Genomic DNA, 25,789 nt, shown 5'->3' with positions numbered 1-25,789 from the left:
CAATAGCCTCCGGCTACATCATTATAGGGATGGCCCTGCAGGCACCCTCACTGTTGGACCTTAGATTGACCAGACAATTGGACAGGTTTGGATACCTCATCTGGCTGTGTCTAGCTGCTCCTTCCTCTTCTCATCTCCAAAGATAAAGGTTTATGCTTTGCCGAAATGAGCATACAAGTCTATGGGACTTAGTGTAGTTGGAACCTTTTTAGCAGGGCCACCATGAGGGCCGCAAAGAAGGAACGATGGCAGGTCACTGCAGAGGAAAAGAGTCGGACTCGATGAAGGGACTGAGACACTGCTAAGACCGAGGGCAGTCTCCGAGTAGCAAATACAATTAATAGCTGGAAATGTACACAGTATTCTTGTATTTAGATCAACAAAGATAATCCAATAATTGACTTATTTAACCTAACAAGATTTACCATTTATTGTCAGGAATCTTATACCCGAAGAGCACTTTTTATTGCTAAACTCCGGCCTTCCCTTCAGTCTTGCACAGTGGTACCGGTTCCTTTCCTGGACTGAAATGGCTTCCTCTGAATTCACTGCACACTGTGAGCTTCTCATAATGTTCATTACAAGCTGCAGCAAGTCAGATTGAGCCCGCCTCACTTCCTGGCAGGAGGATGTCCAGCACCATCTGGCCCAGGGATGGGCAAACTCTGGCCCTCCCGCTGTGGTGAAACTACAAATTCCATCATGCATCTGTCTTTGGGAGTCATGTCTGTGAGAATTTTGCAATGCCTCATGGGATTTGTATTTCCACAACAGGCTGGAGGGTCGCAGTTTGCCCACCCCTGTCTTGCACCAAGGTTTTGTCCTGTCCAAAATGAGTCACTTCCTCCAACTGCAGATTCAGATAGGTCGATTTAAGGAAGTAGTTATTTTTTATTTCTCCTCCCCAGCTCGATTGTTACGGCCACAACCCTTTCATTTTTTGGATTTCAGTTCTTTCATTTATAGAGGCTCGGCATCACATGTGGATGTTTCCTAGGGTGGTCTGCAAGCAGTTGCAATCTGCCTAGGCATGTCCACTCCTCCAGACTGACAACCAGCCATCAAGGCATTTTGATGTTTGTATAACCCCTCCCAAGATCCATCCTACTGCTTGCATAAGGGCCGAGGGCTCTTGAGAGAGGTACTGAGGCAAGGGGCTGTGATGTTTTCAGGGAGCTATGTACAGCACCTTGCTGGCGGCTTCCACCTGCCATTATCTTACTGCATTGCACAGAGACCAAGTGATGGGTCTTCTAAAATAAGGCATGCAAGAAAAAAAAGGTTTATATATATATATAGAGATATCTATATATATAGATATCTCTATATATCTATAGATATATATACATTATATATTAAAAAAATGAGCATGTTGATGTGGTGGTAAAAGAGGAACCATGGAAGGGAATAAATAATACTTATTAATAAGCGTGTTAATAAATACAATGACACACTGGTAAAATTCACAGCTTGTCATTTGTAAGTTTCTTAAAATATAAAAACAACAAAAATTTATATGGCGTGCTTTTCTTAAAGTACATTTAAAAGAGAACTATGGGGTAAGTGTTTTTCCCCATAATTCTCTTTAGGGTCACGGGAGGACATATACTAGCGCCCTCCCGTGACCCAAAGCTCAGTATATAGCGGGCTATTGCTCGCTATATACTGAGAGCGCCACAGCCGGGACGGATACCGACATTACTGTCGAGATCCACCCACCTGCGTCAGTGACAGCTGGCTTTGCCTATCTAGAGGCAGAGCTAGCTGTGTCCGACCCCTCTCCCGTCCGTTCCGCCAGTCAGCGCTGGAGGATTGAAGAGGGGAGGGGGGAATCCCTGCTGGGAGCCATGACTCACAGTCACCGCTCACTGCAGGGAGATGATCGGGAAGTGAGCAGATCAGTGCATGTTTCTACTCACTTCCCGATCAATAGAGAAAACCTGTGACAGCTTCTTTGTCACAGGTCGGCTCTCACAATGAGGATGAGTGCACATCACTCACCTCATAGTTCTCCTTTAATAACATAACAGTGGATGTGGTGCTTTAGACGTCATGGGGGGATCCCGTGTTCGGTCCAACGTTCCCATGCATTGTATATACAGTATGGAATCCTGACAAACACCTCAAACATCATTTTCTTTTTTGTTTAATATGTTTTTATTTTCGTTTCACAATAGTACATTTACATATGTATATATAAAAGAAAGAATATGGAATTGCATCTTATTACACAAATAATATACATAACTTATTTATTAACTAAAAGCCATTCCATTCTTTTACTGCCTTACCATCAATACATAAATACATTGTGAAAAAGAATCTCTTACTCCATCACTTATTTCATTCACCTCGCATTCATTCATACTACCCTTTCTTCCTTGGGTGGGAGGGGGAACAATACTGTGCGAATTTGTGTAAATCTTATTTGTGCTACTCTTAATCTTTCCTAAAACTCCTCTATTTCCTTCTATTGTTCCTCACTCTATACTTGTGTTTACAAATTAACCACTTAGTGTCTATAAACTATAACTACTACTTATGTGTACCATTATTTACTTTACCTTCCTTTCCTCCCTTATGCTTCTATGCAATGATTGTGTCCCCTATCTCTAGTGCATTATTTCTTTTTGCCTTAATATTGTAACATATTTTGTGTTATAACCCTTCCCCATCTTATCTCTCTAATCTCCCTAAGGTTGTCCCTGCCCCCCAACCTTTCAATATCCTCCATACTTCTATCGATCACACTTTCTTACAGGTCAAATGCTTTAAATCTATCTTTGTTCCTAAATCCACTGTTTATGTACCTCTATGGGAATTGTCTATGTCCTTGCTATTCTAACCGTCTATATATTTCCCACCTCTCCCATATCTTATCATATATATCTTTCCTATCTGAGTCCCTTGCGCTTAGTTCTTCCATGTATCGTATCTCATCCATTATGTTCCCCCAACTCTCCATCGAAGGTGGGTCAGCAGATTTCCAGCTATGTGAAATACATACTCTGGCTGCAGCCAGTACAAATCTTAATATATCCTCCTTTATCTTTTTTAAAGGACCAGGTATTAATGATAATAGCGCTATTAATGGGTCTTTTTCAATACTCGAGGCCTCCATATTGCGGTATGCCTCGAATACTGATTCCCAGAATGGCTGTATTTTCGGGCAACTCCACCATATATGCAAGTACGTTCCCTCTTCCGTACTGCATCTCCAGCATCGGTCTGAATTTCCTCTCAAACATCATTTTCAATTCAACTTGTACACTGAAACTCTGCCAGCCGCAATACCAACTGCAGCTCAGATACCAGACCAACATGTCAATTCCAACTTCTGGAGGTGACAAAAATAAAAAAGAACTACTTCCTTAAATCGCCCTATCTGAATCTGCAGTTGGAGGAAGTGACTCATTTTGGACAGGACAAAACCTTGTGCAAGAACAATGTCTGCAAACGTTTTTATTGTAACAGAAATCTCTAAGAATCGCACATTTCTGCAACTTTTTGCAAAATGGGATGCAATAGTTTATATTCATATTTGTATTCTTATTTTTCCAAAGATATTTCGAGTGCTACAGTGTTTCCCAGCATGATACCTATCTGCACCGCAGGCTGTAGGGAGGCGTATGTGTGAATATACTCATTCTGGACTGGGTTGGGGCGTTTAAAATGATGTTAAAGTCAAAGCTTTTTAAAATGCTGATTAAAATCACTTACAATGGACGCTGCTTCTTGATGTTTATACGTTTTCATTTCCTGCAGAATCAGCTTGCTCCCTAAGCACTGGTCCTGATATCTTGTTTTAGGGTGGCTTTCCCTTGCAGGGATCTATGGAGCCACCCTTGTGTGTGCTTAGTAAGCTGTGTGTGTCTCCACAAACACACAGCAAGGCAAGACACCCTCCAGTTCCCATCTCCTAATTTCTCCCTCCTCCAACTAGTAGATGAACAGTTGCTGGAGTCTGCTCTGCCCATTGTGATCGTATCCTGGACAGGAAGTTCGGGGAGTCCGAGCTGAGAGAGTTGGAGCTGTTTGGAAACATGATGACTGTAAGGCGCTGGGGCAAATATTTAAAGATACTTACAAAAGATACCAAAAATACTTTGCTGAGCAATGTCCAGTATATTTATTTGATCTGAATTTATTATTGAAGCACACATTGAGAGTTTGATACTACTTTAAAGTGAACTGATACTAACAGTAAGTATGAGGTGCCTTCCTTTGTAGTCAACTAACCTTTTGTGGTCCAAGGGAGCTCCCTGACTGCCTGCTGTAACTGCTTCTTCAGCTTCTCTGTCCCAGCCCTGCCCCAACCTCTATCCATTGAAGTATATGTAAACCCAAAATCTAAGAAAACTATATACAGTTTTCTTAACCAATTTAGGTTTTAGTTTTTTTGTGAATCTTTTCTCAAGTGTCTTACCTGGAGTACCACACATTACGGTGACGTGCTTGTTAATGAAATGCAAGGGTGTGAATCTGGCCATAGTGGGGTAGATGAATGGAATGCAGGGTAACATGTAGTAAAAGAGATGGTTATTCTTATGTTGTGCTCTTGGAAACACAGCTACATTTGTATTCATTTCAATGAATCAATTCAGGCAAATCTGTTTGTGAATTCCAGGGAGGTTCGGCCTTTTCTCCAATGTTGACCGTAAGTGAGACAAGAGCACGGGAGCAAGTGAAGTTCCTGGCAGAGGAAGTGGGCTGCTCTGCCACAGATGATGGGGGACTCCTAGCTTGCTTGGGCAAAGTGGACGCCATTGCCCTTAACGCCGCCCAGACCAAGGTAACGGAGTTTGATGGAGTGGTGAAAGTTTTACATTTTGCTATTTTGATTAGAACTGAGTAGTTGCTTCCCCGTAGGGTGAGGAATCAACCATGGGGTTTCTGTGTAGCCACTGTAGATTGGGGCTTAGGGTAGCAGGTCACTTGGGTTAGCACATAACCATACACCCAATATGTTGTCGTCTATGTATATAATAAATAGACATGTGTGATTCAAATTTTGATTCGGACAAAATTTCGTCGATTCGGATGTATCTGAATTCCGATTACAGATATAATGAGTGCAAACGAATCCGAATTTCAGATTCCGAAATCCGTTAGCGTTAGTCTGTACGAATTGTAATTTCGTTTTAGTTTCGTTTGTTCGCTGCTTATGAAAAGTATTATGACACCTCGGCTCACAGACCCGAATGGCATTGGGGAGTTCCCGAATGCTATGTGATATTTGACAGCTGAGAATGTCAAATGGGCGGAGCTAGGCGCGATGCCATGGCGCGCTCTGCCCATCTGATTATTTTCAGGCAGGAGATGTCATTTTGCGGCGAGTTTTCGTCGGGTTCGGAGAGTCGTCGTGCCACGGGACTTTTTTTATTTCGGCGGGTCGGCGGGCGTCGTGATTGACGCTGGATTACATCGATGGAGCCATTTTTTTTTTAAATTAAAGATATAGTCAAAAATTTACTCTGTTTTTTTTTTGTAACCCTTTGAATTTAACCCTTTAGTGAATGAGTAGGGGTACAAGTACTTCTTACTCATTAACAAGGGCGGGGGGCGGCATCTGGGCGCCTCCTTAATTAAAGGGCTACCCCGATGCAAAGAACCCCTCTTGCCCACAGACCCCCCACAACCACTGGGTCAGGGTTGTGGGGAAGAGGCCCTTGTCCCCATCCATTTTCTAATTTTTTGGTGCTGGGGTTCCCCCTTAAAATTCCTTCCAGCCCCAGAGGGCCCGGCATGGATTTTGGGGAGAACCCCACACACTTTTTTTTTGTTTTAACCTGCGGGGGAGGGGGGTCCCTCCTAACATTCCTACCAGACCTAAAGGGTCTGGTATGAATTGGGGGAGAACCTCGTCTGAATCCCGAAACAAATTGACTTTCGGACCCGAATCCCGAAAAACGAAATAACGCAAAATCTGAATCGAATTGAAACGAAACAATTTTTTTGCCGGTGCACATGTCTAACAATAAAAGGTTCCAGACTGCTACCCTGCCTACCAAACTAATACGAATATTTTTTTGTTGTGTGTTTTTGTTGGTGGCAGAGTGTACTTTGTACAAGGCAGATAATACTATTCCTTACTCTTCTAGTCATCAGGTTTAGGTGTACCGTAGCAGAGTGAATAAACTGTCTCCTTCATCCACTCCACTCCCAGCCACTAAAGCTTGCCCAGGCACTGGGGTAGGGAGGGGGCAGCACAGGCCAGTTGTCCCAAGGAGGACGTAGGAAGTTTCAAGTGTACTTTTCAGCACTTTTACACGTCTGCATTAATACATTTTTGACATATAACACTTTTCATGCGGCTTTGAGGGCAAAGTCCTCAATTCATTATAGTCAGTCATTTTAGTGTCACCCCTGCAATGGTGTCACCCGGGTGCGGGCCACACACCCCGCCCCCCCTTGTGACGCCACTGGGTATGCCTTGAAGCTGTATGTGGTATTAGGGAGCAGCATGATTTTCACAGACAGTCTCAGCGACAGCATACGCTGGCAGCACATATTTGGCTTTAGAATTAACTTTTTTCTTTTACAATTAACTTGGCTTACGTACAGTAGAAGCACAGTAATAGCCCTACTTGAACCCACAGATGAAAACTGACCAGTGGTTTGCTGCGGCTATCCTTGTTCTCACTAATGAAAACCGTCCTGCTGCTAGCCAGTTTCTATCAAACTCTCATTAAGAATTACGAGACTGCAGATAATACAGCAGTAAAAATCTACCCAGTACCAGGACCTACAGTATTAATAAGGTAGAATTGGCTGAAATGCATTAGAGAAAAGAAGTACGGGCAGGGATTCTGCTACAAGCATTAAGATACCGGAGAGGACACAGAAGTGTAAAATGAATCAGCATCAGGAAAATGTTTAACCACTTGATGACCAGGGTGGTAAACCCTCTTCCTGTCCAGGCCATTTTTAAGTATTCAGCGCTGCGGCACGTTGACTGTCATTTATTCCGTCATGCAATGCTGTACCAAATTAAATTGTATACCATTCGCAGCTGGGTGGATCTCAACATCGATATCGGGATCCGCTCCGGCGTCTCAGTATACCGCGAGCTGTAGCTTGCGGTATACTGAGCTTAGGGTAACGGGAGGACGCCAGTTCTCCTTTAAGCCTAAAAATTGCATGCACACGTGAAATCGCAAAAAAACTACTATACTGTATCTAAAATTGGCCAAAGCGATGCTTTAAAAGCTTTTACCGCTCATCAGTTTGGTGTTATCAGTGATTAATGACTCTAAATGTATTGCTCACACTCCGATGTTCGTGGTGATATGTAACATGTGTAGTGTAATCTTTATTACAACGTAGTCACACGTAGGCGCACCCGACGCATACTTACGTTCATATGTGCGTGCATGCGGGGGTGGAAGACTTACATTTTTTTTGTAAAAAACTTTTTTTTTTATGTGACTTTATTTTTTTTTTTACTGGTTTTAAACTATTTTTTTTTAAAAATAAAAAACCCCCTATGTGATAGCAAATATACAATGACAGGTCCTCTTTATGGAGACATCAGGGGTCTCTAAGACCCCTAATGTGTCTTGGGGACCCCTAAAAAAGCTGATAAAAGAGAGATCTGCTTCACCAGCCTCTTCTCTGGCTATAGCAGGCAGAGAAATGATAGCTAAAGGCAGAAGTGATGTAACACACATTACTTCCACCTTCAAGCATGGGGGAATGCTGATCTCTCCTCCCTTCCTAGTGTAAGGAGCCGTTGTGCTAGGTCCCGGGACCACAGGGGAGACAGTGGAGCCTGGGATAACCAGCAGGGGCGGTTGAGGGGGGAGGAGTGGAAGCGGGGGGAGCGCAGAGGGCAGCTGCACATTTTTTGTCATCATACAAGCTGTAGCTTGTAATTAATTAGCTATAGAGGGTGCAGCAACTATAAGTAACCGCAGATCTGAAATAAAATGAAAGACAAAGGGGGTTATTCACAAAGGAGCCGGGGGATCCAGCAGTAGATTCGGCTGATCCTTCGGCTCTCTTCGGCCGCCTATGCCCTCCAGTTCAGTCGAAACGAAGGGCTGCTGTATGGGCTATTCACTATAGCTCGTAGGGCAGCCGGAGGCGGCCGAGCGTGTCAGTTGAGCCGAAGGCATATGCTCAGGCTCGACTGAGCTGAAGTGACACCCGAAGCGGGGCGAACAGCCTGCTGAAGGGCCGGCTGTAAGCCCTGCAAATGACAGCTGGGCTGAGCCAGCCGTAATCTCACGGCTGGTTCTGCCCAGTTGTGATGACAGATCAGCGTCCTTAAATGACGCTGATCTGTCATTAAACTCAGTGACAGCTAGCTCCACCCAATTGTTTTTTTATTATATATTTTTTCTTTTTTTAAAAGTCTTTATTACTTTTTTTTAATTTAATATTTATTTACATTTAAAAAAATATGTTTTCAACTTTTGTTTCAACTTTTTTCACTATTTTCTATTCTGCTTGGTACCACGATGCTCAGCAGCATTCGGCTACTCACTTACTGCCGTTCGGCTCCTACGTGAATAGAGGCGAACGGCAGCGTGTGAGCTGTTGGAGCTTTGGCTCAGCCGATCCAGATGTTGTATCGGCTGAGTCTTTGGCTCACTTCACTTCGGCTAGGTTATTCACTCGGCTGCCTTCGGCAGCTTTGTCAATAATCCCCAAAGTATCCCCCAAGAATAAAAACAACAAAAAAAAACATTCTGACCATGTGCCATGTTACGCCATGAATATGGGTGTAACCTGAAACATGTTACACCCATTACCCCGAAGGCAGTCGAGTGAATAACCAAGCAGAATAACCAGGCTGAACCGTAGGGTTCCGGCAGCCGTAGTGAGCCGAAGAATTAGCCGAAGCTACGGCTGGATCCTTCGGCTCTTTAGTGAATGACCCCCTTAGTCTTTAAGCTGCAGACCTCAGTTTGCTTCATGTTGCGTGCATGATCTGCCTTCTGAGGCATGCCAACAGCTAAGTCTCTCACTGTCTATAGAATTGTGGGGGCTTTTCACACATATAGGAGCTATTTATAAAGGTGAGAAGTAGAAGTTTCAGTCTTATTTTTTTTTTACCGGTTTTGTGACTTTGCAATTTGTTGTGTTATTAAAATAACATTTTCATCTGTACTGTTATTTCCACATTTCCTGACTGTCTCATTTCTCTATTTTTGTGGCATTATAAAGATTTTTTTTTGTTCTGCACACCCCCCCTACTTCCCGAGGTGGGATAGGAGGATACATTTCCATACAATGGCTTACTAAAGGAGTAGTGCAAAAATTGATGGGAAAGCTCTCCAAAATCTTTTCTGTCAGGATTAGGTTTCTGTGACCCCCAATAGGTAGAAATTAGGGATGTCCTGATACCGATATAAGTACAGGTATCAGGGCTGATACAGGGCATTTTCATGAGTACTTGTGAAAATGTCCTGATACTAAGGAATGATACTGGCCCTATAAATTTTTAAACCGGATTGGCTGCCTGAGGTCCTGCATTTGTGGGGACCTCAGGCATCTTGCTGGGGATCTGGCAGTAGCTGTCTTTGACAGTGCCTGCCCGGTCCCACATATCCCCCTCCTCCTTTCCAGCGCAGGCAGAGCTCTGGACAGCCCCACAGCACAAGTACAGCCCCAGAGCCGGCGTTCTGTGACTTGTCTGCACTCGTTCAGCTCACCACCCACTCTTTTAGGTCGGCACGTTCAGCCCAGCACCTGCCCGCAGAGCCCAGGGGAGACCCAAATGCAGCCTGGTGAGATCTGCACGCACCCTGGTGAGATCTGCACGCACCCTGGCGAAATCTGTAGCACCCTGGCGAAATCTGTACGCACCCTGGCGAGATCTGTACGCACCCTGGCGAGACCTGCACGCACCCTGGCGAGATCTGTACGCACCCTGGCGAGATCTGTACGCACCCTGGCGAGATCTGTACGCACCCTGGCGAGATCTGTACGCACCCTGGCGAGATCTGTACGCACCCTGGCGAGATCTGTATGCACCCTGGCGAGATCTGTACGCACCCTGGCGAGATCTGTACGCACCCTGGTGAGATCCGTAAGTACCCTGGTGAGATCCGTACGCACCCTGGTGACATCTGCACGCAGCCCTGGTGACATCTGCTCACACCCGGGTGGCATCTGTATGCACCCTGGTGACATCTGTACGCACCCTTTTGGCATCCCTCATTTACTATAATGACAGCAAATTAAGGGATATCTCCCAGTATGGATGCAGATAGCTACATAAACCAAACAGAAAATCTAACCCTGTCCCTCTCTATCCCCCAAAATAAAAAACAAAAGCCTATAACTCAAGCCGACCTATGACACTGAAGCTGTCACACGTCAGCTCTATTGATCGGGAAGTGAGTGAACACCCTGCCGATCGCAATCTTCATTATCCTCTTCCTGCAGAAACAGGTGACAGTCAGGCATGGCTCCCCGCAGGGATTCCCCTTTCCCCTATCTGTTTCTCCAGCGCTGACTGAAAGAAAAGGGGCCGGCACAGCTGGCTCTGACTCTAGAGAGGCAGAGCCAGCTGTCAATCAGGCAGCGGGATGGATCTTGACAGTACTGTCGGGATCCATCCCCACTGTATACTGAGTATTGGGTCACCGGAGGACATTAGTATATCTCCTCCTGTGACCCTGAAGAAAACTATGGGCAAAAAAGTTACCCCATGGTTCGCCTTTTATTCACTTCAGCTTTTTGTACCTGTATACTCCTTATGGACCAGAGCAATTTTTACATTTCCATTATGGTCCTGTTTATTTGGCAACAACTTTGTTATTACTAGGGGAGGCCAATAAGTTCTTACCCTCACCATGATCTAAATGTGCTAGGGATCTGAAATTTTGCAGGTTTATAGGTGAATATCTTAGTAATATGCATGCCGAACAAAGTTGAATACCGAGCTTAACTTTCGCCACCACATTTGGTTCTGTGGCAGTTGACGGACGACCTTCCCATGGCTCATCCTGTATATTTGTGCGACCATGCTTTAATTCTCTCTTCCATTGTTTGACAGTCTTGTATGATGGACATCCTCTCCATACACAGCTGGCATCTCTTTATGGATTATTTGGGCAGATTTCCCTTGAAGGTGAAGGAACCTAATTACGGCTCGGTATTCAACTTTGTCCGGCATGACACCTACTCCATTTCTCTTGGCTCCAACTGAAATTCACCACGACCTACAAAAACTAAAATTGGCATGCATATTACTAAGATATCCACCTATAAAACTGCAAAATTTCAGATCCCTAGCACATCTAGATCATGGTGAGGGTAAGAACTTATTGGCCTCCCCTCGTACTTTGTCATCGGGTTAATATTATTGTAGCACTTAAAAACAAGCACTTAACCCTTGCAGTGCGGGGTAGCCCCAGTGCAAGGGTTAAGATTTCATATGCTCGGAATTCTTTTTTCAGATAGCAAAGTAATACATACATTGTATTTTTGGGAGAAACCAGGCTCTTTCTTGGCAATATTGTTTTGCAAAAATTATTTTATTTTCTATGGAATCCATCAACCAAAGGACATTAAAAAACCCCTTAAAAATCAGTTTTTTTTCTGGTTAGAATAGTATACGTTTTAATAAAAGTAGTTTTACTGTAAACAAAAAGTATACATTTTATTATATAACGTGTCCTTTTTAAACAGGGCAGCCATCAGAAATTGTGGGGTCCCTTACACTTTAGGCCGCCCCCCCCGCAGCTGGACATGGGGCTCAGTGACGCGCTGGACGCAGGGCTTAGTGACGCGCTGGACGCAGGGCTTAGTGACGCGCTGGACACAGGACCGACCTGTGAGTGACCCTGCAGAGCCCACCATAGATGCTGCACAGCCCATCTGAGACTGTCTATGGTGAGCTCTGAAGGGGTCTCAGGTGGACTGGTCAGGGCTGCATCCCCCTTCCTCCTTTACTTCCTTCCTAGCTCCTCTTACCTGCACACATCTGCCGCCGGACAGGCCAGAAGTGACGCCACGTCACTGACGTGACGTCACGTCCGGCCAGTTCGACATCAGACGAGCAGCATCGCTGATGGGGCCCCAGCATGTCTCGAAGCCGCTGCAGTGGCAATGCTGGGGCCCTGCGCTGCTCCGCCTCCTCGCCCTTCACCGTCGGCCGATAGTCATGTATTGGACCAAGTCTGGTACAAAGCATGGCAACGTGATCTGTAAATGGAAAAAAATGTTTTGTTTAATGTGACAGTGAAAACAATAACAAATAAAATGAATGAAAACAAAATTAATATATATCAATGTTTTGAAAGAAAGAAAACTGACTTTAAAAGTTTGTTTGTTTTAGTATGGCCCCAGGGCTTTTCCATAAACAAGAGGTTAGGAATAAAAATACATTTATTTTACACTCCTGGAAAATTTGTTATTTAAACAAATTTGTTAAATTTGTTATATCCTCAATGTTTACAGCAGAAAATACCTTCAGGTTTGATTTCAGTAGCTCGGTTCCCTCTTCCCAGAAGTGAATAAGCAGGTCTGTTAAGGTGTATGTCCAGTCAAGACTGCGGCATACAACCTTTGAGTGAGCAGAACCTGTTTTTTTTAATGAACCCCTCCCCCAGACCAGTGCCTGTATCACCAATGTGGAGACACCTAGGCTGGAGCTGTAGTATCTGCGCACAGACAGGATTAACGAGGAAACCGCCATTTATTTACAAAGTCCATGGTAGTAAATGATGGGTGTAATATTATTAACAGTCACAATTAACGATTTAAACGAAATACTTTGTAAATAAATCGCAAGCGCAGATGCTGAGGTCAGCAAATTCGACTACGTCTGCATTCTCGACAGAACACCGGTATCTGCGTTTAGTATCGGGGCATTTTCACGAGTATGAGTACTGGAGTTGGAGTTTAAAGGATGCTCAGTTGTTACTAAGGGGCCCAAAGTGTGGCAAGAAAATATCCCCCCACTACCACCACCATTAGATCACCACCAGCCTGAACCGTTGATACAAGTCAGGATAGATCCATTCTTTAATGCCAAATTCTGACCCGACCATCCAAAAGCCACAGCAGAAATTGAAACTCATCAGACCAGGCAATGTTTTTCTAATCTTCTATTGTTCAGTTTTGGTGAGCCCTTGTCTATTGTAGCCTCAGTTTCCTGTTCTTAGCCAACAGGAGTGGCACTCGGTGTGGTTTTCTACTGCTGTAGGCCATCTGCTTCAAGGTTGGACGTGTTGTGCATTCATAGATGCTCTACTGCAGGCCTCAGTTGTAACTTATTTTTATTATTATTATACAGGATTTATTATACAGTTTGCGCAGTGCTTTACAATATAAGGAAAACGTTACAGTTACAATACAAGTGAAGACAAGATGGTAAGGAGGGCCTTACCCCTGAGAGCTTACAATCTAAAAAGGGAGGGATAAGTGATACAAGAGGTGGTAGCTGTGTGGGGATGAATTATTTGAGAACGTGATGGTTCAGTGGTTAGGTTGAGGCGGGATTGGCTTCCCTGAGGAGATGAGTCTTTAGGGAACGCCTAAAGGCATTCAGAGTAGGAGACAGAGTTGGGGTAGGGAATTCTAAAGAATGGGAGAGACTCTAGATATGTCCTGGAAGTGAGCATGGGAGGATTTGATGAGGGAGCATTTTACAATTAGGGTTATACTTTGAGATGAAGTTTGAACTATATCCGGGGGCAGAGTTGTGGATGGCTTTGTAAGTGGTTGGTAATATTTTGGATTTTATCCTTTGGGTGATTAGGAGCCAGTGGAGGAAGTAAGGAGTGGCTATCTAAGTTACTGTTGCCTTTCTATCAGCTTGAACCAATCTGGCCATTCTCCTCTGACCTATGACATCAACAAAGTATTTTCGCATAGAGAACTGCCGCTCACTCAATATTTTCTCTTGTTCAGATCATTCTCTGTAAACCCGAGAGATGGTTGTGCGTGAAAATCCCACCATATCAGAAATTTGTGAAATACTCGATCAGCCTGTCTGGCAGTAACAACTATGCCACATTCAAAGTCACTTAAATCACCGCTCTTCCCCATTCTGATGCTCAGTTTGAACTTTAGCAGATTGTCTTGATCATGTCTACATGCCTAAATGCATTGACTTGCTCCTGTGCAATTGGCTGATTAAATATTTCCATTAACGAGCAGTTGAACACGTGTACCTAATAAAGTGGCCAATGAATGTAAGCCGGTAATGGATAAAGGATCGTCTGCAAGAGTTCAGTTCCTCTTTAAAGCCAGAAGCTATATGCATTTTTTTCCTCCACTCTCTGTAGCTATAGTCCGAAGTTTTCCCATGATAATCATATTTATTACACGTACCAGCTGCAGAAACAGTGGTAGTTGGCCTTTAGTAGTATTGACTACTCAGATGGGGCAATTTGTTACTTATTGTATCACAAATCTGTTCCACACTGAACTCCTAAGAAACTGGGGAAATGAAAGAGCCGTACAGGCCACAAACAGTCATCTGTGGAGTCAGCTGAGGAGCCACACACAGCACAGAATTCACAGAATAAGAAATGTAAAGAACAAAACCGAAAACCATGTTTTTTTGGAAGAAAAGTTTTAAAAATATCAGTTCTACAAGTGTATGTAGAGGCAAAAAACCCATAACAACAATAAATACATACACTTTTTCCCATGTTTTATCCCTTTAAATGTTGCAAGGGCAGAAACGTATATAGCTATAGCTAGTAAGTTTTATTTATAACCATCCAAAATATTTTCACTCTGTTGGCTTGTTTGTTTTTTGTTTATTTTGTACCCGGACTCTTATCATATCACACCTGAATCTCCTAATGGGAGTCATACCATATATTCTATTAGTACAGGCACTCCCCGGGTTACGGACAAGATAGGGGCTGTAGGTTTGTTCTTAAGTTGAATTTGTATGTAAGTTGGAACAGGTAAATTTTTTTAAGTGAACTCCAGCCCCCAAATTTTTGTTTGTTTTGGATAGCATAGGGAAACGTTAACCCCCTATAAAGTTTGTTTTGCTGTGTGTCAGTGGCGGAGCTAAGGAACAAAGGTCATTTTGTTAATAGTTGCGCCACTGCTACCACCCATAGTATCGGGTGTCTGGCATCCCCATCTTGCCATAGGGACCCATGTAGCGTGGAGAGTGGGGCGGAGAAACCAGCATTATGTATGTACAGCACTACGAACCAGACCCAAAAAGGCAGGCACTGCACGTCGGCACGAGTGCAGTAGCATTACAACTACCCCTGCTGTACCGTAATAGCCTCCGTTTGTAAGTAGGAGTTGTATGTAAGTCGGATGTTTGTAACTTGGGGACTGCCTGTACAGCCATATGTTTTCATTTCCAGTTGTCTAATAGAAAATATGTTCTTTCCCTTACCCTGCTTATAATTAATAAATCTCTTATACTTACACCAATCAGCCATAACATTATGACCACCAGCCTAATATTGAGTAGGTCCCCCATCAACACAGTCCTGACCCATCAAGGCATGGACTCCACTAGACCTCTTAAATAATCTTTTCTATCCTCAGGGGTGTCCCGAGGCCGGGTGTCATCCGGAGCGGATACCGGATGACACCCCACTGCGACGTCATCACGCATGCACTGTCATCTAATTGATACCTGCCGGCGGCCATCTTGGTGATGGACACCAGCAGAGAAAGGAGGGGACGTTCACCTGGCAGGATAAGGTATGCCACCGGGTCCCCTCCTCTCTCCTGAAACTGTCAGGCTCTGGATCTATGACCGAGTGCCAGACTTTTCAAAGGGGGTGACACCAAAATGGCTGTCATATTAGTGTCATATTAGTGTCACCCCTCCAATGGTGTCACCCGGGTGCAGGCTGCACCCCCCACATCCCCCTTGTGACACCACTGTCTGTTCTCTCTAGTAAAGGAGCCCCAATCTTCCTCTCTTAATCTTTTCCTTCCCTCCAGAGTTCTGCAGAGTTCAGGAAGGTATAAAGTACCAACAGCTGACCATTCTTTATTATTACTTTATAGCTTCTTGCCATTCGCGGACCCTTCCAAACATGGGGACCTGTTATAGATGGCTTCTACCTGAGGGACACACCAGCAAGGCTTCTCCAGCAGAAAGCTGCCCAGAATATAGACTTGTTTATTGGAAGTACTGAGCATGACGGGCTGATCAGCAGGGCCAAAGCTATTAAGGTAAGTGTTAGGAAAAATACATATAATTTTTATATCCTACACAAGTAATTGTAGGACTTAAAGTGGTGCTGTGAGCAACCTTCCAAATCTTCATGTCACAAAGCACAGCAAAGGATCGTTTTACAAAAAAGCTCCACGTTTTATTTTTATAAAGCTGTCTTTGAACTCCAGTTCAGTAACTTTGCCTACTCTGAAATGATGTCACCACTCTGCTGCGGGAAGGAAGAAGCATTTTCTCAGCCCCCCCTGCCCCAGTAAGCAGATTGACTTTGTAATATCCCTTTCGCACACCGTACCGATGTACCCCAAAATCCAACGGGTACTGGAGCAACTGGTGGATGACGCCACAATATACAATCTAGAAGATATGTTGTCCGCACACTATTCTGCTTCGGAATGTCCTTTTTATTTGTATTCCTTTACCATGACGTGAATGCATTCACATGTCATGCTAAAGGAATACGAATTAAAAGGACATTCCGAAGCAGAATGTTGTGCGGACAACATATCTTCTAGTAAGCAGATTGAAACGCTGTATCAAGTCACAAGGTGAGAGGCTTCAGCAGGGGCTGATCTGTGTCACTTTTGTAACCAGAGCCAAGAGCTGCATAAGCACCAGGATTTACATGATGGTGTCATTTCTGAGCCGACATCTCAGTCCATGAAGTAGATGCTGACTCTGGATGGTAGCAGAACAAAGATGATCACATGAATCTCAAGGACTTCTCAATGATGTTGGCTCCACGCTTCTGAAAAGAAAAGCAGATGGAGGCATTATCAAGGGAGTACCATGATTTTTGTGATTGGTAATAAATCCCGGGATGTGTTACAAATACATAGCATTAAAATTTATATCTGGTCCACTTTAATTTTAATAAAATGACCTTTCCATCCCAATCTACAGCCTGCTTTGATTTTCAAAAACTGGCAAACATTCAACAACTGCTTGCAGAAGTGCTGTTTTTGACCTGCTGCTTTATTTGCATAGCAAGCCCTGGCTGTCATATTGACAGCCTGGAGTTGACGGTAATAACAGCAGGCATTGGAGGCGGTGGGTTTGGGCAGGGACAGAGCATGCTTTGTGTGCCCTGTGTACTTCGGGGGACCTGTTAATGAACATGAGCTGCATTCATTTGTGACTTTTAAATCTGCCTGGAATCCAACCCAGTCTGAACATGTGCCATGCCTGTAACCAGTGGCGTAACAATAGCCATAGCGACCCAGGTGGCCGTTATGGGGCCTGTATCACAGAGCCCCATACAAAATTTTGCTATGGGGCCCTGTGATTTCTAGTTACGCCTCTGCCTGTAACCTTCCAGTCACTGACCCTTCCAAGAACATGGGGATCTTTTGTATAAGTAAGGGCCAGTCTTTCTAGGAAAGCACATTTGTACTAAACTGTATCTATTGGCACATCTGCCCTGTGCGTGTCAGCTATTGGGACTTGTCAGGAAATATATGTTCCATTAGTCAGCATGCTTTTCTAACATTCGTACTGCTGACAGAGATTTACAATAGATTTCACCTCTTTTTTTTTTTTCTGTGTGACATTTAGCCAGCACGCATATGCAAATATGAAGTCTCAGACTGTAATCATGCTCAAGAGTCTTGACTCAAACCAAGAGTTTTCTTCAAAGGACGACTTAAAGTGATATTAAAGTCAAAGGGGGTTATTCACTAAAAGGTGAAGAGTTTGGAGAAGGCCGGAGAAGGGAGCAATAGCTGATGTGGAAACATTCTCCAATTCAGCTCACTTTCCAGTTCAGCTATGTTGTCCTAGATTGGTCACTTCTCCTGCCTTCTCCAAACTCTTCACCCTTTTGTGAATAACCCCCAAAATGTTTTTTTGAGAGCGTATTCCTACTTTAAAACAGACCTGGCATCAGCTAATTTTTTGGATGAAGTCCATGCATGCTAAGTGTCAGTGCAACCCTTCCAGGTATTTATTACTTCTCACAGAGATCACAGTACTCCCCTTGACAATGCCTTCATCTGCTTTTCTATCTAAAAAGACAAAACCATCTTTATTCAGGCATCATCCAGGGTCACCACCTACATCTTGGACTGAGATGCTAGCTCAAAGATGATGCAATCATGTAAACTCTGCACCTGTGCAGTTCTTGGATGTGTTCCCAAATGTCTGACTCAGATCACTGTCACTTTGTGACTTGTTACAATGTTACAGTCTGATCATAGGAGGAGAGTAGATTTAGGCCTCATTCTCATTCTTTCCGGCCCGATTCTGGCACATTATGCCTGCGGTCCAGTCCAAACCAAATAGTGCTTGTAGCATTTTGTTCGGACCTGGCAGGACCAGACCGCAGGTATAATGTGCGGCAGATGGCATTGCGGCCGGAGGGCGTGCCTACGGTGCCATTCACTTCAATGGACCGCCACGCCCCCTCCTGCCACACAACATAGTAAGTCGGCCGCAATGCGATGCAGTGCGTTCTGGCCAGAATTGGGCCGAAACGCACTGTGTCTGAGACTGTAATCATGCTCAAGAGTCTTGACTTTTCTTCAAAGGATGACGATATATATATAGGAACGAGGCCTGAGACTTCCTGCCAGCAGCTGACTGATTACATTTTCTCAAGGACTGCTCAAGGATTTTTTTTTTTTTACTATAAAAGGAGGAACTATTGTGAAAAATGCTGCTCCTGCTGTATAGTATGGTATGTCAGGAACAGACTTGTAAAGTTACTCATGGGTCAGCTTCACATTACAAGGTGGCACACATGGACAGGTCATGATGATGTAGGAGAGCTTTATATATATATTGTGACCTTAGAGCTTCCAATTGATTTGTCTATTAATGTTCTCATTCATTCAGGTGATGGTATAGCTAGTAGCACTTAGTCACATTCAACTGGACTTGTTCTGTAATGTTGAAGTTATTTCATAGCTCATCCAAGCCACTTCTTCAGTTCTAATAAGTTTCAAGAACATAGTCCACCATTTATATCCAGACAGGTAGCACAAGAACCTTAATCCAATTACCATGGAATGTGTCAAGGCAAATGTTGACAGGATGGGAGGTGTAAAAAATTGTGGAACCACCCTGTTCTAGTTACATAATTCCATCCTTGGTGTCAGGAAGTCTGCATAGGTGTTAATCTTTCAATTTACAGTGCTGAAGGTGGGAATTGTTGTCAAATCGCCAGGCTGTAGATGTTAAAACAGCTTTATATGTGAAAAACAACTGGTTCGAAAGAGGCCATCTATGACAAACTGGGACAACAATCCCTCTACAGGGGTGGGGGCCTTCTAAACCATCTGTCATGCACATCCAATGCGCATCTCTACCTCTGTGGTAGAGGTAGAGGATTAACACCTATGGAGACTACCTGAAAAATAGGATTGGACTATATCACTACAACAGGTGATTCCACAACCTTCACGCCTCCCATCCTGTTCTTGGGCAATCAACATCTGCCTTGACACATTCCATGGTGACTGGATTAGGCTGTCTGTGCTACCTGTGTGGATATAAATGTTGGAGTATGTTCCTGACACTAATTATCACTGAAGAAGTGGCTTGGAGAAGCTACGGACCGTCTTCAACATTACAGAGCAAGTCCTGCTGAATGCCACTTACTACTACTAGTTTTCCCAATGGGATTCCTCATTTATTTTGGCTCCCTCAGTTTTAACATTTATGTCAGTGAAGTGACACTCTGTCCCACTTTATAAACAATAGAACTGCTATTAAGGTTCTTTTTACAAGGCAAACACATTTTACTGTGAAACACAACATTGTTCTGTGACCCAGAAAAGACCAGAAAACCCCAGAAAACAGGAAAGGCACAACTGAATATTCCAAAATTGATCTACCCAACGGAATGTTCTGGAACAAAATGTATTCTTTGGAAATGGAGATTCCTTTATTTATCAAAAGCCTTTTTTAAACTCTTAAAGGCCATTTGAAATCTCAGACCTTTTTTATAGGCATGTCCCCTCTGCACGTTATGTCTTGTGACTGATTTTTGCTTGAAATTGCTTTTATATTGCATTTTCTCTCAGTGAAAATACTAATTTCTGCCCTCTCATTGCAGAGGTCTGTGTTGATATAGCTGAGTAACAGCCACACCCCTCATTACAAGTGTTATGCTTCAAAGAAGGGTGGGGTGGTCATCTGACCAGGACTGTTACAGGCAAAGCTCATTGTCCTCATGTTGATGAGGACAAGGGCTTCCTCCCTACAACTCTGATCAATCGGAATCTGGAAAGCGGCCTTTGAAAATAAAGGGGGCCCCAGATGCAACCTATTCATTCCCAAGAAAGTAAGCAGTAAATAAAGTAGAGGTGCACCGAAATTAAAATTTCAAAACCGAAACGAAACCGAAATAAAATAAAATGTCAGGCCGAAACCAAAATTGTTTTTTATTTTAACTTTTTCAATTTTATTTGTATTTATTTTTTATAAACGTTTTAATTTTTTGTATTCATTTTTATTTATATATTCATTTTTTATTAAATATTTTTATTTTTTACTTTATTTTTAGGCGCTAAACAGACCCCTGATATTTCCCTTTTAAAATAGAAAAAGAGATTGAGGACATGAACAGAAATCCTCTATACTGAGTGTTCCTGTTCATTTATAACATGAGGACAGAGTATGTTTACTATAAACACAATCATGAATGTACAGGAGGTGATGTAGATCACTTCCCATTCATATAATTGAGAATATAGTAAACATACTCTGTCCTCAATCATGTACAAACACTCAGCGATCACTGACTGCTTGTACCCGCTCTCCTCTCTGACACGCTGTCACAGGAGGCTGAGTGAGCGTTGCAGGGAGGAAAGCTCAGCCTCCTGTGACAGCGCTACAAGCTGTCTCCGCCCCCACACACCGCTCTGCCGATCTGTCGCAGGAGGCTGAGCGGTGCGGGGAAGAGAGACGCCGGCCGCTTACAGCACTCTCCTCCTGCAACGCTCGGTTGTCTGTGACAGTTTATCTCCTCCCCACTGGGACACAGAGCAGCCCCCAGCGGGAGGAGAGAATACACAGATGCACCGCTGCATTTAGCCAAAAGTGCCATTTTCGGCCGATAGGTTTCGGCGGCCGATATATCGATGCATCCCTAAAATAAAGGCATCCAAACATTTAAAAAAATAAAATAAAAAACCCAAAAAGAGTCCTGTGTTGCACATGTATCAACAATCATGCTGTCCAGCCATGTAAATCCTTGTCAATCATGATCAATGACTCCACCAATGATAAAGAGAAAAAATTTGCCGGCCTGCCTGCACCACTGGCCACTTGTTGAATGAAGGAAGGAAAGCAGAGGGAGTAGTAGTGACATCACTTACTAAATGTGGTCAAGGCAATATTTGGTCAGTGATGTCACCATTCTCCCTGCCCCTTTGCTTACATGGTCGGGGATCCCAGCTGTGTAAGTGAATGGGATGGGTGACATTAGTGATTGCTAAGGACTCCTGGACCTGCCACTGCCTTAGCAACCATTGCCCACAGGAAGCTGTCATATATACTAGCGGCAGATACAGTACACCGCTATTATATATAGTGTTTAGACAAATACCCAAACAAGCATAGTTTGGGCAGAACCTGTGTTCAGACCAAACTTGTAGCTCACCCTACTTGAGCCGCAAAAGAGACGCAAAGCTAAGAAAAAAAAAACACTTCCTTTGTACAGTTGAAATCATATTACTCGTTTGCTGATACACATTTCATTACGCTATGGGTTCCCACCATGCAGAAACATTGCAATACTTACCTCATTGAAGGAGCGTTGATTTGTACAAATATTTGGAAACCTGTGTGAGTCAAATATTGTCAGAACTCTCTGTAATAAAACATTATATCACATTAGAGGTCCATGCGATCAACGATACAAGGTTGAACCATTTTTGGTAGAATTTACAGACCTCATCTGTATACATTGGCAACAAGTTTTATGACCAAACATTTATGTGAACCGAGAAGTATGGAACACGAATCCTTGATGATGACGACATATTATTAAATATTATGCATATAGAAATATATTATGTATATAGATGTACAGTATACTATGTATATAGAACATTTGTAGATGAATGGAGCAAGCTGTGTAATGTGATATATCTACAGAGGTGATTTTACTATGCTGCACAATAACATTACAGTTTACTGGAAAAGTGATGCTGGGCTTTAAAGCGGGCCTGATATGAACTAATTTAACATTTATTAGATAAACAAGAATATTTTGCTTTTACTTACAATTACTGTTTTTCCACTTCCTGGTCCTAAGTGATGTCATCTGGGCCTAATAGATGCATTCTGAGAAGACTGCATCACAGTAAGGACAGTCCCTATAATGAGCCAGCTTGAGACTCTTGCCTTCAGGCGGTATCTCCTTGGGTCACGTGGGGGGCGGCAGGCAAAGCGGGATGGCTGCTCTGCTGCACAATGTTTGCAGTGTGCCTGCCGCCCCCTTTCCTGCCAGAGCATCCCAGGTTACTAAGATTTAGGCGGGCAGATGTGAAAGGGCCATACACATCTCCATGCCCAGCTGTTAGCAACCTGGGGTGCTCTGACCAGCATCCTGCTGAGCTCCTGGCAACAAGTAATATCACAGGTTGGCAGGAGCTTAGCGGGATGCTTTCCAGATCATCCCAGGTTGTTAAGAGCTGGGCGTGGAAATGCAGAGCTCTTACACATCTCTATATCTGTAAAAAAAAATCAGTCAAGGCAACTGGACTTGCTATATTTTTTTTTTCTTGAAGACGTTTCACTGAACATCCGACCAGCTTTCTCAAATACAGCTTTCTCTTACACATCTCCCCACCCAGCTCCTTATTGGCATCAGTCTCCACCAGCCCCTTCCCTTCCTACTGATTCTGTACCATCCAGCCCCAACTCCCTCCCCCCTTACCGCCACCCTGAGGCAGCAAAAAGGCTAGGGACTCCCCTGATAACAGTGCATTGCTGGGAAATCTCATCTGTAAACTCCAAAAACTTGCAACATCTTAGGGAAAAGCCATGTTCCAGTCACATGTGTCAGATTTCCAGGAAGTGAAGGGAGATGGGGCCATGTGCTCTTAGTAAAAATGAGAAGGATGGAGAGAAAAATTAAACTAAGCTATGTAAAGAATAAAAAGGCAGCAATTATCTAGAAGTATCTGTTTGTAGATTGCCATTACGTAAGGGGGCCCGTGGACTTTTTTTTTTTTTTACATATCTCAGGATTCAGTTCTGTCAGACAGCACAGTTTCTTCTTTTTGGTATCCACTTCCTGTCCCTTTCCACTTCCTGTAAATGGAACATTAGGTAACCTTACATGCAGGGAAGAGGGGGCTGATGACAGTATATCATGAATATTGTGACACTCACCTCACGAATGATAAAATGACCTCATGTTTCAGCTCTCTCTGGTGTTACATAGACTTTTTTTTGCGGATTGTGTTCTGAATTTGTTGTTACATGGTAAACATGATTTTAGTAATAAGGGTTTTATATCTCATCAGAGCACACAAGTGTCATATAGACCCATCTATACCCCCCAAAATAAAATAAAAAACACTTATGTGGAGTAAAGCATGGGGACCGATGAGACAGAATAACCAGATGAGTTATAGTAAGGTGAATAAAAAAACAGCCATGGGTTCTATCAGTGGTGAGTGGACTAGCCTGGGTTTGGTTTGCTTGGACGTTCACTGAACCCAGCCGGAAATTTGGGTTTGCCTAACTTCCAAGAGAAACAAACTCAGGGACGCCTTTGTCCTAGCAACTAATGGCACTGTGCAACCCACATACGTGGTTGCTAGAATGCCATCAGCTGAGCCAAACAGAATCACTGGATGCTAGGATGCAGGTGGACACACCTTAATAACCAATGACTCTCTGGGGCTGCCAGAATCTTAGCAACCAATGACTCTATGTGGGCCACTGGTTTCTAGGAAGCAGATAAGTGTACTATAATAACCAATGGTGCTGTGGGGCCACCAGCATCTTAGCAACCAATGACTGTGTGCCCATTGGTTGCTAGGATGCAGACGGGTGCACCATAATAACCAATGGCGCGGTGTGGCCACCAGCATCTTGGCAACCAATGACTCTATGTGGCCCACTGGTTGCTAGGATTCAGGCAGGCACACTCTAATAACTAATGGTGCTGTGGGGCCACTTGCATCTTAGCAACCAATGACTCTATGCAGCCCAACAGTTGCTAGGATACAGACGGGTGCACCATAATAACCAATGGCGTGGTGCGGCCACCAGCATCTTAGCAACCAATGACTCTGTGGCCCACTGGTTGCTAGGATTCAGATAGGCACACTATAATAACCAATGGTGCTGTGGGGCTGCCGACATCTTAGCAACCTATGACTCTTTGCAGGCCATTGGTTGCTAGGATGCAGATACAGGTGCTCTATAATAACCAATGGTGCTGTGGGTCTGCCAGCATCTTAGCAACCAATAACTCTATCCGGCCCATCGGTTGCTACCATGCAGGTAGGCACACCATAACAACCAATGCTGCTGTGGGGCCACCAGTGTTTTTTAGCAACTATTGTGTGGTCAACACAGCATTCATAGTGGCTAAGGCGCCTCTAAATAAGGGACAGTTGGGAGCTGTGCATAATCCACTGTACCCCAGAACTTACACCAGGGGAAGGCAACCTTAGCACTTTAGCTGCTGTGTAACTACAAGCTTTTTTACACAGAACAAAACACTTTCAATGGTATTTTTAACAGACCAAAAATGGAGCAAATAAAAGAATTGAATTGTTCATTGTTAGAATTTATCTAAAGTTGAATTGCTTACCTGCAACAGAATAAACTGGGGTCACCCTCTTGGATATGCAGTGCACCTGAGGTTGATGAATAACATGACATTTGCCCTCCTTTTATAATAGATTGCTCCATAAAAAACATCTCCTATCTAACCCCCTGATGTATTTTTGGAAATCCAATAAAAAAATAGAGTGACGGTTTTACTGTTACTGCATGAGAGCCAACAATTTCCCATTGATGCCCAATGCCCGATGAAGACCATTGCGGGAACTTCTCTTGGTCATACTTCCAGCTTTATAGGATCTGTCTCTTGTTCCACCAGAGATTTGAAGAAAGTCAAGGCCGAGGAGACAGCAAGATGTCATTCTATCAGGCTCTGCAGAACTCCTTAGGAGGTGAAGAGAGGAACCCGCTCGTCCAAGAGGCCGCTGTTTGGTTCTACTCTCTTCAGCATTCCACAGATGACTATTCCAGCTTTTCCAGAGCTTTGGAGAACTCCACCCGGTAAGTGGAACCCTCTGAGACCATCAGCACTATGACCTATAGTGCAGGGGTAGGCAAACTCCAACCCTCCAGCTGTAGGGAAACTACTAATTCCATCATGCATCTGCTTCTGGGAGTCATGCCTGTGGCTGTCAGAGTCTTGCAGTGCCTCATGGGATTTGTAGTTGCACCATAGCTAGAGGCAGGGCCGGATTTCCCACAAGGCCAACCAAGGCCCAGCCTTGGGGCAGCAGGGAGTAGAGGGGCAGCAGGGGTGTGAAATTCCTATCTCCCGATGCCCGGGACATGCAGTTTCGGGCGTCGGGCGGGTAGTTGTTTTCTACATTTAGCCCTGCCTTGGGCAAGCAGAGCCAAATGTACAGCGGGGAAGCCAATGCTTGTTTTGTACAAGTGATCCCGGCGATGTCTGCCATA

General features: G+C 43.9%; 1 protein-coding gene across 1 annotated transcript in view; it reads left to right on the top strand.

Moving 5' to 3' along the window:
• The window catches only part of TG (thyroglobulin), a 197,196-nt gene that overhangs the window by 155,837 nt on the left and 15,570 nt on the right, over nt 1–25,789 (top strand). The window contains exons 42-44 of the mRNA XM_018563072.1: nt 4,628–4,792; nt 15,958–16,125; nt 25,194–25,375. Of these exons, the coding sequence (XP_018418574.1) occupies nt 4,628–4,792; nt 15,958–16,125; nt 25,194–25,375 (515 nt within the window). The remainder of the gene's footprint in view (nt 1–4,627; nt 4,793–15,957; nt 16,126–25,193; nt 25,376–25,789) is intronic.

Source organism: Nanorana parkeri, unplaced genomic scaffold (genome assembly GCF_000935625.1).
Source record: "Nanorana parkeri isolate BGI_ZX_2015 unplaced genomic scaffold, ASM93562v1 scaffold629, whole genome shotgun sequence".
Taxonomy (NCBI): domain Eukaryota; kingdom Metazoa; phylum Chordata; class Amphibia; order Anura; family Dicroglossidae; genus Nanorana; species Nanorana parkeri.
This window is presented reverse-complemented; position numbering and strand designations above follow the sequence as displayed.